This window comes from Loxodonta africana, chromosome 17 (assembly GCF_030014295.1).
Source record: "Loxodonta africana isolate mLoxAfr1 chromosome 17, mLoxAfr1.hap2, whole genome shotgun sequence".
NCBI lineage: Eukaryota > Metazoa > Chordata > Mammalia > Proboscidea > Elephantidae > Loxodonta > Loxodonta africana.
Genome location: NC_087358.1, coordinates 59634399 through 59646559, shown reverse-complemented (window position 1 = coordinate 59646559; position 12161 = coordinate 59634399). Strand labels below are relative to the sequence as shown.

At 36.3% G+C, this 12161-nt stretch overlaps 1 protein-coding gene across 8 annotated transcripts in view; it reads right to left on the bottom strand.

The window, feature by feature from the left end:
- NAA16 (N-alpha-acetyltransferase 16, NatA auxiliary subunit) overlaps positions 1–12161 on the bottom strand; it is a 106478-nt gene that overhangs the window by 82561 nt on the left and 11756 nt on the right. For 4 of the 8 annotated variants that reach the window (XM_064270067.1, XM_010592582.3, XM_064270068.1 and 1 more), the window contains 4 exons: positions 11560–11644; positions 9511–9615; positions 8114–8271; positions 5948–6082 (listed from right to left, as the gene is read on the bottom strand). In XM_064270067.1, the coding sequence (XP_064126137.1) occupies positions 5948–6082; positions 8114–8271; positions 9511–9615; positions 11560–11644 (483 nt within the window). The remainder of the gene's footprint in view (positions 1–5947; positions 6083–8113; positions 8272–9510; positions 9616–11559; positions 11645–12161) is intronic. The other 4 variants (XM_023551248.1, XM_064270069.1, XM_023551250.2 and 1 more) reach the window with 2 other exon arrangements.

Genomic DNA, 12161 nt, shown 5'->3' with positions numbered 1-12161 from the left:
ACTCACACCCTTGATTTCAAACTATACTAAGCAGCTACAGTAATCAAAACAGTGTGAAACTGGTATATGGACAGACATATAGATCAATGGTATAGAACTGAGAGCGCAGAAATAAACCTATACAAACACCAATGATCAACTGATTTTCGACAAGGGTGCTAAGTCCGTTCATTAGGGGAAAGAAGAGTCTTATCAACAAATGCTGGTGGGACAAATGAAATCTCCACATGCAAAAGAATAAAATTGGACCCATATCTCACACTATACATGAAAATTAACTCAAAATAAATCAATGACCTAAATATAAGACCTAAAACCATAAACCTCTTAGAAGAAAACAGAGGGGTAAAACTTCAAAACTTTGCTTTGACAATGGATTCTTAGATATGACAACAAAAAGCACAAAAGTAACAAAAGACAAAGTAGGTAAACTGAACTTCATCAAAATTAAAAACTTGTGCAAAATGACTTTATCAACGAACTGAAGAGACAACCTTCAGAATGGGAGAAAATATTTAGAAATCACTTATCTGATAAGGGTTTAAAGTCCAGAATATAACCACTTCTGGATATAACCACTTCTGGGTATGGTTAGGTTCCAAAGACCAGGTCAGAATGCAAAAATTGTGTTAAGTGAAAATGGAGATGACCACATCAGATCATAAAATGGAAGATGACTACATCATTATATAACTGCCAAATTACATCATAACTGTCAAATTATATCATTACATAACCGCCAAACCACTGAGAATCACAGCCCAGCCAAGCTGACACATAACCTTAACCATCACAGCCAGCCTAATTCTGACATCAGACCCTGGCATTCATTACTGCCAGATGTACATCGTTAATGCGCAAAATAGTCGGAGAGTAGATTTTTTACATTGTCACAAATGCAAAATGTCAGATAACAAAACAGTTGATAAATAAGCAGTAGGTGTATATATAAAACTCTTAAGGCTCAACCAAAAAAAAGGAAACACCTGATTAAAAAATGGGCAAAGGACGAACAGACATTTCGCCAAAGAAGATATACAAATGGCCAATAATCACATGAAAAACTGATCAACACATTCATCATTAGGGAAATGCAAATCAAAGCTACAATGAAATACCACTTTACCCCCATTAGGATTACTACTTCCAAAATAAATAAATAACAAGTGTTGCTGAGAATGCAGTGAAATTAGAAACCTCTCATCTACCGCTAGTAGGACTGTAAAACAACGCAGCTACTATGAAAACAGTTTGGCAGTTCCTCACTATCATATGACTCAACAATTCCATTCCTAGGTATAAACCCAAAAGACCTGAATGCAGGAACTCAAAGAGACACTTGTATACCAATGTTCACTGAGACACTAGTCACAGTACACAAAAGTAAAAACAATCCAGCGTCCATCAACAGATAAATGGATAAAACAGAATATGGTATATAAATACTATGTAATATTACTCACAGTAAAGTTTTATAATGACATGTGCAAAGACCTAGAGATACAAAACCAAAAGGGAAGGACACACTAGGCATTTCTCAAGCTAAAAAAACTAAAGAAAAATTCAAGCCTCTAGTTGCAATACTGAAGGATTCTATACCAAAAATATTAAACAACACAGAAGCATCAAAAGAAGATGGAAGGAAAAAAAAAGAAGATGGGAGGAATACACAGTTACCATACAAAAAAGAACTGGTCGACGCCCAACCGTTTCAGGAGGTAGCATATAATCAGGAACCAATGGTACTGAAGGAAGAGGTCCAAGCTGCACTGAAGGCACTGGTGAAAAACAAGGCTCTAGGAATTGACTGAATACCAACTGAGATGTTTCAACAAACCAATGCAGCACTGGGAAGTGCTCACTCGTCTATGCCAAGAAATCTGGAAGACAGCTACCCGGCCAATTGACTGGAAGGGATCCATATTTATGCCTATTCCCAAGGAAGGTGATCGAACCAAACGTGGAAATCATTGCACAATATCATTAATATTATAGAGAAAAAGTAATACACAAGTAAAATTTTGATGTAGACCGTCAAAAGCGGCTGCAGCAGTGTATCAACAGGGAACTGCCAGAAATTCAGACCAGATTCAGAAGAGGACGTGGAACCAGGGCTATCATTGCTGATGTCAGACGGATCCTAGCTGAAAGCAGAGAGTACCAGAAAGATGTTACCTGTGTTTTATTTACTACGCAAAGTCATTCAACATTGTGGGTCATAACAAATTATGGATAACACTGTGAAGAATGGGAATGCCAGAACATTTATTTGTACTCTTGAGGAACCTATACATAAATCACGAGGCAGTCGTTTTAACAGAACAAGGGGGCGCCATGTGGTTTAAAGTCAGGAAAGCAGTGTGTCAGGGCTGTATCCTTTGATCACACTTATTCAATCTGTATGCTGAGCAAAAAATCTGAGAAGCTGGGCTATGTGAAGAACGTGGCATCAGGACGGTACAAAGATTCCTTAACAACCTGCATTATATAGATGATGCAACCTTGCTTACCGAAAGTGAAAAGGACTTGAAGCACTTACTGATGATGAAGATCAACAACCACAGCCTTTAGTATGGATTACACGTCAACATAAGAAAACAAAAATCCTCACAACTGGACCGATAAGCAACATCATGATAAACGGAGAAAAGATTGAAGTTGTCAAGGATTTCATTTCACCTGGATCCACAATCAACATCCATGGAAGCAGGAGTCAAGAAATCAAACAACACACTGCATTGGGCAAATCAGCTGCAAAAGACCTCTTTAAAGTGTTAAAAAGCAAAGATGTCACCTTGAAGACTAAGGTGCACCTGACCCAAGTCATGGTGTTTTTAATCGCCTAACATGCATGCAAAAACTGGACAATCAATAAGGAAGACAGAAGAATTGATGCCTTTGAATTATGGTGTTGGGGAAGAATACTGAATATACCAGGGACTGCCAGAAAAACAAACTAATCTGTCTTAGAAGTACAACTACAATGATCCTTAGAAACAAGGATGGTGAGACTACATCTCACATACATTGGACATGTTATCAGTAGGGATCAGTCCCTGGAGAAGGATATCATGCTTGGTCAGTGAAAAAGAGGAAGACCCTCAACGAGATGGATTGACACAGGGGCTAAAACAATGGGCTCAGCTGTAACAACGATTGTCAGGATGGCACAGGATCAGGACAGTGTTTCATTCTGTTGTACACAGGGTCAGTATGAGTTGGAACCAACAACACAACTACTCAGCCATGAAGACGGATGAAGTTCTGATACATGCTATGACATAGATGAACCCTGAAAGCATTATGCTGGTGAAACAAGTCACAAACAAAAGAATATTGTATGACTCCACTTATATGAAATATCTAAAATCGGTTAATTCAAGAGAAACCAAAGTTTATTAGTGGTTACCAGGGACAGGTGGGAGGGGGGAAGGTAGAGTTATTTATTAAGGGGCACTGAGTTTCTGATAAGAGTGATGAAAACATTTGTAAACGAGTACTGGCAATGGTTGCAAAATAGGATGAATATAATTAATGTCACTGAATTATATATGTAAAAATAGCCAACGATTCTGTTATATATATTTTACCACACTAAAAAAACCTGGGAGGGGAATCTATTAGTGGTTACCAGGGGCTGGGGCACGGGAGGAATGCAGAGCTATTGCTTAAGGGGGCTGAGTTTCTATTTGGGGTGACAAAAATGTTTTGGAAATTGACAGTGGTGATGGTGGCACAACATGATGACTGTAATTAATGTTACTGAACTGTATGTGTAAAAATGGGTGAAATGGCAAAGTTTCTGTTAAATGTATTTCACTACAATAAAAAGAATTAAAAAAAATTATATCTCAAAAACAAAGAAAACCCCCCCCAAAAAAACTAAAAGGTTTTTTACCCTTATGATGAGGTAGAAAACTTTCTCATCCAAACAGTTCTCCAATTACATGTTTTCTAGTCCATTTAAGCAAGTTTCTCACTCTAATCCAATTCATATACTAATAATCTGAAATAAACACAACTTTAGATCTCTAATACTATGAAACGTTGTAACACTTAGAAGTTCAACAAAATAACCCTCTTTACTTCCCTTCTCCTCATAAGCAGAAATTAAAGATCTAATGTTCAAGATACCTACAATTCCTATTAACAAAAGATTATTATCTAGAATATATCAAAAAGAAAAACTTCCCACAAATCAATAAGCTAAGCAGGCAGTATGAGCAAAAGGTATCATCAGGCAATTCAGAGAAAACACCAACAGTCAATAAATATGTGAAAAGATATTTGTGCTAATAATCAAGGAAACACAAATTAAAAGAAAATGAGATAAACCTCTTCACATCCATAAAATTGGCAAAAACTAATAAATCTGACACCAAGTGTCAAAGATGCGGACAATCAAGAACTGTAAAACTCTGCTGGTGCAAGTATAAATCAGTACAACCACTTCAGAGAATAATATGACACCTAATAAAGGTGAAGTGACATGAACAAAGCTACAATTGCAATTCCATTTTCAGGTACACATTCAAGACAAATGTGGCCAACGGAACAACAAACAAGACTACTCATTAAGTAGAAAATAAAGATATCTGATTTATACACAGTATAAACATGACAGCTCTATTTGTAATAAGGACAAAGTAGAATGGATAAACTATGGCTTATTGACATAATGGTACACTTATGTATTGAACTGTGTCCTCTCCAAAATAAATTGTGTTGCAAATACTAACCCATGTATCTATGATCATAATCCCATTTGGGAATCAGTTCTTGTTATGTTAATGAGACAGGATTAGTGTGGGGTATTTTTTTTTTTTTTATATCTTTAGTCAATCTCTTTTGAGATATATAAGAGACTAAGCAAGCAAGCAAAAGAAGCAGAGATGGGGGAAGGAAGATGCCAAGCCACATGTAAGACTGCCCAGGAGCAGAAGCTCAGAGACAGGGACCTGCCTCTAGAGCTGAGAGACAGAGAAGGCTTTCCCCTAGAGCCAGTACCCTGAATCTGGACTTCTAGCTTCCAAAACTGTGAGGAAATAAATTTGTTTGTTAGTCACCCATTTGTGGTATTTCTGTTACAGCAGTATTAGAAACCTAGACAAAAACCAAACAGTTAAAAATGGATAAACTAGCCCTGCAAGTATCAACATGGATATATATATTTTTTGAAGTGTCGAATAAAAAAAACTGCTTAACATTCAGTAAATTTTTAAGTACACAAAATAACAGTGTGTGTCTTTTGAGGATTTATACACAATGTAAACATGACTGGAAACGATCTACACCGACTTGAGGATGCTGGTTACCTCTGGAGACCCACATGGCAGGCCTTCAGCTATCTCTATATCATTTTGTTTCTCTGAAAAAGAAGAAGATCTGGAGCAATTAAAGCAAAATGTTAGCATCTATTTAATCTCTCTGGTGGTACATAAACCAAAAAACCAAAATCAAACCAAGTGCCATCAAGTCGATTCCGACTCATAGCAACCCTACAGGACAGAGTAGAACTGCCCCATAGAGTTTCCAAGGAGCGCATGACAGATTCCAACTGCCGACCATTTGGTTAGCAGCCATAGCACTTCACCACTACACCACCAGGGTTTCCTGGTGGTACATAAGTGTATATATATTAAAAACATATATTTCCATAAAATATAAGCTGTATATTAAAGAAAATATTCCCACAGCCCCAAAGATATTTTCTTTTTTATATTTTTCTTTCTTTATCCAAATACTGTTGAAATCACAGTGTACAGAGATTTTTATAATATTTATTTTGTATTCAGAGGTCTAGGTCTAAACTTGTTCCAATTCAAAAATTTTTTTCAAGTTTTTCCATAAGTTTCAAAAACTTGAATCCATATATGGGGGTGGAGAGGCAATTTAGAAGTCAACTGTTTTAGTTCGTAAAAATACAAGAAAATGTTAAAGTTCTTACTTGCTGCGTTTGTCTAAATTCTTCTAATAGTTTTAATGCCATATCATAATCTTTTAGCAAATGGTATGCAATAGCATATCCAATCCAGGAAGCACGCTGTGTTGGACGCAACTGAAGAAGCTGGTACCTTGTCTCCTTCAAAAAAGAATTTTTTAATTTTCAAAAGGTGTTTAACGTTCTCAAAACATATTTCGTCAGTTTTAAGAAAACAATTATATTTAATACCACAGTAATAAATTCAATCAAGTATCAGTTCTAGAATAAAATAGAAATACACCTTAGAGTCCTTATCTTAAATATTACTTAAGTTCTAGAACACCCTGTAATGCTCACTGTAAGGCTGTACTAAAGCTGTCCTTGGAGCCCACATTTTTGGGCTGTCTTATAAAAAATTACCTCTATGCAATGAGATTTCTTCTGGTAATTAAACATCTTGGAACAGAGACAAAGACAGCTGTTTAAACTGAAATTGTTATTTATAAAATTGTTATGGGAAATTACAATGTATTTATATTGTCACAACGGATCCCATAGCTTGAATGCTTCACAGCTAGGAATAAAAGCAGACAGGGTAGACAAAGCCAGGGAAACACCCAAACACACAACGGGACTCCTGTAGCAGAAACACTACTGCTGCCACTGCTAAGACAAATCATCACCTATGACACTGGGGACAAACCACCAGAAACTCCACCATGGCTGCCTAAGAAGAATTCAGATACCTTCGCCAAAAAAAAAAGCCCATCCTCCCTACACAGCCTCCGCATTTCATAACTCATTACCACTTCCAAATTTTAGGAAAGTATAACTGCTTGGAGGAACAAGATCTCATGAAGAATCCTAACTGCATATGACATTAACCACTACCACCCGTTATTTTCACCATTGCTTCTGTCACTCCCCCTCCTTCCTTCAAATTATAGTCTTTGGCACCTGGCTTTCTTCTCTCTCAAATCCTGCCATTATCCTGGGTAAACACAATACTAACGTGGATCACTCATCCAACAACCTATCTCTTCAGGGGCCCACTCTCACAACCACATCCTGGACTTTATCGCCACCCAGAAATCATAAATTAAGACATCTCACTCTCTGACCACAGCTCCTACGCTTTCGACAACACTCTGGCCTGGTGACATTCCTTCATTTGTTCTTTGACATTGCCAGGACTTCTAGTTCCTTGGGTTCTTCACATCTCACCACCAGTTTTCTTTTATCTTCATTTGTTTCACTACCCAGCTTAGCAACCACTCTCTCGCCAATATTTTTAATTTCCTCACCTTATTCCTAAAGGTAACTTATTTTAATTCCCACAACACAGAGACTGATGAGCACTGCTGAAGAAAATCACACAATCTTAAAGAATAATGCTATTACTAAACTCAGAAGAGCCCTTGAAGCTGCTTCAATAATCTAGACATGGGGTAAAAGATTTCTATGGCAGTATAAGGCAAAGTAAGAAAAACATGAAAGATTTACTTAAGAAAACTATTAAGAGTTGGTGACTGTCTTTACATAAGAAAGTGAGAATTACATTTTGGACGTACTGAATTCACGACACTAAGTGGAATAAGAGTAAGCACACGGAGATGCCAAGAAAAGAGTTGAAGATGCAAGTCGGAAGGGGTTTGAACTACAGAAAGACCAATTTATGGCAATCGTTCTCACATTGTTTTATATTTACTAACCCAAAATAAAAAAAGTGAATTAATGTTTACTGTGTTTTTATTTCAGGTGTCCCTGGGTGGAACAAACGGTTAAGCACTGGGCTACTAACCAAAACGCTGGCAGTTCAAACCCACCTAGAGGCACTGTGAAACAAAGGCCTGGTGATCTGCTTCTAAAAGGTCACAGCTCTGAAAACCCTATGAAGTGCAGCTCTACTCTGAAATACACAGGGCTGCCATCAGTCAAAGTCAACTCGACAGCAACTGGTTTGTTTTACTCTGTTTGGTGTTTATATTTCAATTATAAAAGTTCTATTGGTTTGACCAAACTTGTAAAATGTCAAACCCACAAAGAATCTAGTACACAGCAATGTGCACAACAAACTGTAATGAGCAATCAAATCTACATGATCTCAGCCTATGTTCACCTCATTCTAAATTCACATGCTTTAATACTGTATCTTATAAAAACATACATATTTAAGGCTAAAGTACTTACTCGGTAACCTTCAAGGTCTCGCATTTGGATCTGCAACAGAGAGAGATCCCTCAGAATTTGTAGATTGTCTTTATCTAATTTGAGGGCATTTCGGTAACACTTAATAGCTTCATCATACTTCTTATCAGAACGCTGCAAGAGTCCATATACATGCCAACCTAATAAGTTAAGGAAAAAGAGACATTCACAGATACTAGAATATACTATGCTACACAACTAATACAAAACTTACCTTAACAAAATGGTACTTTGTCTGGGATTTGCTTCAGAATGATCTGGGATATAGAGGGGGGCAGTGAAGGGGTGGTTAAAGGTGAAACAAACAGCCGTGGTCGACAACTGTTACAGTGTTGAAGTGGAAGATGGGCACACGGGATTTCATTATTTTATTCTCCCTACTTCTGTATGTGTTTGAGATTTTTCATCACACATTTAACCTTAGAAAATCTTGGTAAAAATTCTTTACATTCCCCACCGTCTATTCCTTCACTTTACTACCCACCCCAGCAACCTCAATAATTACTTGTCCCTCATCACTATATATGAATAAAATATTGTACAAAAATTACAATTATCTTTTAAAACAGTAACTTTTCATCCACCCAACCCTAAAATAACATGTAACCCTAATTAATTGATTAATAATACTGAAAAAGATCACAAAAACTAAGTTTTATTGTAAATTAAAGTCTTAGCATATCTTGAAGCAAAACAAACAAAAACTGACATACTTATATGCCCTGTCTCTTCATTCTGGTGTACACACTGGGACAAAGAAATGAGTATTTCGTATTTTGAAGGACCCCTAAGCTAAATATGTAAAAATACTACTAAGACCATTTCTAAGTGTCCAGTGAAGTAACAGCTATACCCCAGTGCAACAGAAACCAAGCTGAAGAACCAATATAATGTCATAAACCAAATAAAAAAATACTAAACAAAATCCGTTTTAAAATAAGTTTCTTCCAAATTTTTCCTCTAAAATTTCTAAAAGAAAGTTTAAGGGCTCAAATCTTACTATACTGGTAAATAACTAGGTCAGTATTTGGAACAATAGCAAAGTTTCACTTAGTTCATGGATGTGCAACAAAACAATGAGTTCAGTTCATATATAGTTATTAAAGTAACTATTCGCTCACACTAAGCACAACTGCAGTAAACACACACATGCTGTATAGGGATTTTCTTTAAAAAACTCAAACAAAGGGAAAGGGAATAGATGAAACAGATATTATAAAATGTTGATAATCACTGAATTGAATAACAGGTACAGAGTTCATTAAACTCTTTCATGTACGTTCTAAATTTTTCATAGTAAAGTTTTTTATTTGAATTACCAAAAATTAATTTCATATATTTTCCATTTACTGAACTATTCAACTACTATAAAAGGATACAGACATGACTCTTGACATCATTGCGCAGTCCTTTACGAACAAATTCGTAGGCTTCTTCTTTCCTTCCTAAACAATTCAGTGTTAACCCTTTCATAGCCAAAGTCTCTGAAAAATAATTTTAACCTCTATTTACACAAGACTCTAATTTTTCTCTTTAATTTTAATATTTGAGATCTGAAGGATTATTACTGCTCCAATGCTTTATTATTCGTTTTTATTATGGTTAAAATATATGTAAGAAAACATCTGCCATCTGAACCATTTTTACATGTCCAATTCAGTGACATTAATTACATTCACCATATCGTGCAATCATTACCACTATCCAATCTCAAATTTTCTCATCACCCTTAACAGAAACTCAGTACCCCTTAAGCAGTAACTCCCCACTTCCCTCTTCCACCATTATTCATCTTTTTAATCCCATAGTTACAAGAACTTCTCTCCAAGTACAACAAGTGAAACTATACATAAATATTTGCTTAAAACGTAGCCCGAGCTCTTTCTGAAATTCCTTAGTTTGGGACTAAGCTGCTAAAATGCTGTCTGTCCTTGAGAAAACTTTATTAGAGTCAAAATTATTCTACCAAAAAAACAGCAGGCACGTGAGTCTTTGTTGAATTAAGTCTATTTTAGCAGTCCCACAGCTTTCACCTGAGATCAATTCTCATTAAATCATCATCTGATTTACCCTCTACAAAAGCAATCAATCTCTCTTAAAGACTCAAAACCCGTTGCCGTGAAGTCAATTCCGACTCACAGCAACCCTACAGGACAGAGCAGAACTGCCCCATAGTTTCCAAGGAACACCTGGTAGATTCGAACTGCCAAGCTTTTGGTTAGCAGCCGTAGCTCTTAACCACTACGCCACCAGGGTTTCCCCTTAAAGATCTATACACAATTTAAAGACATATTTAATATTGGAACAGATTTCAGTTTTGACAGGAGGTTTTTATTCCAGCTAATTAACATCAGTTTGTATTTCAAGAATACAAGACTGAACTATGGAAGCGATAATGCAAAAATATGTTCAAATGATAATGAAAGATGGCTTAGGATGAAATAATTCTCTAAATAATCCAGAAGAAAGGAATTGGGCAAGATCAGTGGTTTTCAAATTGAGCTCTGTGGACTCTTGTGGTTGCCTTCGAAAAGTGGTGATCAAGCAGCCCAGGCTCCTACAATCAAGCATCTTTTATCTGTTTAGATACTGAACTTCCCCACAAGCTCACATCTGGACAAGGGTCCTGTAACTAAAAAGTTTCAGAGACCCCAGTTAACTTTGCTTTGCTATAGGACCATTACTTGCGTTCTAACCTAATTCATCCTTTTAACAAACATTGGCCACCAGTGAGAAAGGATGACAAAAAACCCAGACCGAGTGCCGTCGAGTCGATTCTGACTCATAGTGACCCTATAGGACAGAGCAGAACTGCCCCACAGTTTCCAAGGAGCACCTGGTGGATTCGAACTGCCAACCCTTTGGTTAGCAGCCGTAGCACCAGGGTTTCCGAAAGGATGACACAAATATGTACTACCACCACCAGTACTAGAAAAACAACTCAAGATACACCATCTAACAGTAGAGCAGTAGTATCTTATTTATATATTAAGGTCAGTAAATACATAAAAAGCACACACCTAACAAAGGATAAAATGTTCTGAATGTATCTTCATACTGCAACTTCACTGTTGAAAATACTGTTCTCATTTATACACTAGAAACTGCCGTATAAACGTAAATACTATTCAAAGTGACACAGGAAATTCAGGTCTATAAGAACAGTGGTATATACCTCGTCCACTTTTTAACTCCATACATCAACCAACCACTTCTCATCTAAAAGACATTGCATGTATACCTGGGCATAAGTAAATTAATCTAGAGTAAGACACATGAAACATAGGTCAAAATATTGAACATGGATGTGCTCTCATAGAGAGCTTCAAGGCCAAGTCATTCTTCTTTCACTGTTACACATCCCATCTGTCTGATTTTGGAATTACATTTCCCCAGGACAATTTTATCTCTCACAAATGAGACAATACCTCCATGTTCAGCAAATTTTGGGTTCGAAAGTATCATCTTGCAAAACTTGAGGCCATTTTTGTACTGCTTCTGTTCATAACACTTCTGTAAAGAAATATTAACCATGTTATTTTATAAAATGAATATACATGGAGCAACTTTTCATTATAAATTCTAAATTCAAGATCCAAACGAATTCAAAAAAATGTGATGGAAAATTTTTTATGTTGTTTTATGATCAGTTATAACATGAAGTGTAGTGCTTCTGTCCCATATTCCTCACCAAATTGTCCTAGAAGCTAAGAATATTTTGACTTTTCTAGACTATAACAACAAAAAAAGACATCTAAAAAACAGGGAATTAAACTGTCAACCAACACTGCTAAAAATTTTTTTAATTCAAAAGCAAAACTATATGGGATAACAATTCATAAAAACTTAGAAACTGCATTAAAAGCTTTTGCTCCTATAAGAATGGAACCAAGGCACACAAAATACTGCCATTTACTAAGCAGCTACTATGTGCCTGTATAAAACTTTTTATATCATATTTAATCCTCAAAGCCAATTCCTTAAGGTACATTACCTTCACTTTATAGATGTGGAAACTGAAACTTAGAGT